Source organism: Bison bison, unplaced genomic scaffold (assembly GCF_000754665.1).
Source record: "Bison bison bison isolate TAMUID 2011002044 unplaced genomic scaffold, Bison_UMD1.0 scf7180017845861, whole genome shotgun sequence".
Classification (NCBI taxonomy): domain Eukaryota; kingdom Metazoa; phylum Chordata; class Mammalia; order Artiodactyla; family Bovidae; genus Bison; species Bison bison.
The window spans coordinates 3,724-6,292 of NW_011476434.1; the positions used below are offsets into that span (position 1 = coordinate 3,724).

Genomic DNA, 2,569 nt, shown 5'->3' on the forward strand with positions numbered 1-2,569 from the left:
CTTGTGCTTCATCCAGCCCAGCATTTCTAATGATGTACTCTGCATATAAGTTAAATAAGCAGGATGACAATATACAGCCGTGACACACTCCTTTCCCAATTTGGAACCAGTCTGTTGTTCCATGTCCAGTTCTAACTGTTGCTTCCTGACCTGTATACAGATTTCTCAAGAGGCAGGTCAGGTGGTCTGGTATTCCCAGACTGAATCAGTGTTAATTTCAGGGCTGGGAAAATGAGCAGAACATGGTCACAGTGATTAGTTCAGGGAAGGCATATGTGGACAGAATCCTGGCTTGCCACTCTCGCAAGTTTAGGCTCAAAAGTGGCTTTGTAAAGGTTCTCAGGTAGCTTATAGAAGATCTGGGAGGACGAGAGTTAGGTTAAGAACCTCAGGATGATTCCAGAAAAGTCAAACTACTGCAGCCTCTGGACCATACTCCATAGTGTGGACTGTTGATAGCAAGTACCACACATCAGAGGCTTTGTAAATGGCTACAGCACGTGACTGAATCACAACTGGCAGGGAGATGGCCAGAGAACATCTGGCTTCTCCCTCGAATATACGGCACCACCATTCCCCATAAAGTAAGAGTGTTTGAAAATGGTATGTGGCCCTAAGCCATGACAAGCATGCTGAAGGAAATAATATATGATCCAGGCTGAGAAGCTAAGAGCCAATCCTGAGACTCTGGATGCCATCAGTAGAAAAGTTCCTGTTCCTCTGGGGTTGTGTACTCGGTTAGAATGTTAGCCTGCATCTTCTGGTGGCCTCTCTGCATGACACAGAATCTACCTGAGAATGTGGTCAATACAGAAGAAGACAGAATCAAGCTGGAGAAATGAACTATTATGTGCAGCTATCCTGGAAGCCAGACAACCGTGGATTTTCAATGTCATGAACCAATAAATGTTTTTGCCTTTCATTACACTGCAATTTGCTAGCTTTTCTTCCTTGCAACCAGCATTCCTAACCACAGCAAGTGCCTGTCAGGGTTTCTGGCCCCTGGGCTAGCTGTATCTGGTCCATTGTGCCTGGGACAGCAGAGATCACTCCCCACTCTAAGTGCCAGAAAGATCCCCTATCTAATGCCACTCATAATTCTCCATTTCTGGGAAAAAATCTAAGAAGTGTAGCCAGGTGACCAGCCAAGGCCCTTGGGTCTCTGGACTCTCCTCCCAGGTTAATTCCAGATTCTGCTACCACAACAACCCAAAAGCACCCAACTGCTCACAGATTTTAAAAAAAAAATCATATTGTTTCATGCCTTCTTCATTTTACTCATACTGTTCCCTGGGCCAAACATCCTCAACCCACTCACCCTTCACTTTTTACCTCACCATGTATATATATTCTTGCTGTTTATAAAACTTTGGTTCAATTTGTCAAATAAAGCTCAGACACCACTTTCTCCAAGAAGTCTTCCATGCTCTTCCAGGTGTGTGTGTGTGTGTGTGTGTGTGTGTGTATGATGACAACAAACTTGTAGTAAGTTCAAACAGGAGCAAATAGGAGAGTGAATCTATTAAAGTATAAAAAGGAAGTCCTAGAAATATTGAAGGCATATTTCAGCGCAGCACCTCAGAATTTAAGCCAAAATTTAAAACGAAACATAGTATAATAGAAAGTAAACCTATTGATTTCTGCTGGTTAGAGAAAATAGCAATAGATTCTACCTTCTAACTGATTTTTTCTAAGGAATACATGTCACTCACCTGTAACTTGTGGAATCTGCCGTCTTATATAGCCTAAATCCATACAGATATCTACAAGTAGATCTGGTGGAGCTCTCAGGGTACCAATGAACTTATACTCATAAAGTCCAGTTGGCTGTAAAATGAGAACAGACAGAAACAGCCTATTGATTCCCCAGTTGCTATTACACAGCATATGAAAAATAGTTGCTTGTGCCATCTCACTACTGGGCATCTCCTCTGCAGTCTTGGAAATGCAATGGTGAAAGAACAGGTGAAGATCTTGCTGATCTTGCTCTCATAGTTCTATTTGTTCTTTACCACAGGGGCTGGTGACAGCTACCCAGGTAATTTAAGTAGGATAAAAGGAGGTGATGTGATAAATGGTGTCTAGTTTTGGGGGGCTGGTGGTGTGCGTATCACCAGGTGTTCAGGGAATGTCTCTATGAGGGATTTATCAGAAGAGTTTCTTCTGAGTATTAGAAGGAGCTGGCCATAGGTAGATGAGAAATGTCCATTCCTGGTAGAGAGAAGGCCCACAGGCTGATGGATTGGTTGTCTTCCTCAAAGAACAGAAAGTCAGGGAGACCAGAGAACTGTGATGGGGAAAAGTGATAGGAGCTGCTGTCAGAGAAGTAGTGGGGGCTGGGTCCAGAGGGCTTTGTGAACCAAGGCAGTGGGCAAAAAGATTTTATTCTAGTAACTATGGAAAGCCAGTCAATAACTTAAAATAGGGAAATTGTTTTCTTTTTTAATAGTTCTTGCTTCTTGGTAGAAAATAGAACATAAATGAGTAAGGAGATGGGTTAGAAGACCAGTACAATGATCCAGAGAAGAGAGGTTGACGATTGGCTAGAGTGGTAACAATAGTGATGGGG

The 2,569-nt window shown here is 42.9% G+C and overlaps 1 protein-coding gene across 1 annotated transcript in view; it reads right to left on the minus strand.

The window, feature by feature from the left end:
* Window positions 1-2,569, minus strand: part of LOC104986891 (phosphatidylcholine transfer protein-like) — a gene marked incomplete at its 3' end in the record, with an annotated part of 8,143 nt that overhangs the window by 3,676 nt on the left and 1,898 nt on the right. The window contains exon 2 of the mRNA XM_010837595.1: window positions 1,713-1,827. Coding sequence (XP_010835897.1) covers window positions 1,713-1,827 — 115 coding nt within the window. The remainder of the gene's footprint in view (window positions 1-1,712; window positions 1,828-2,569) is intronic.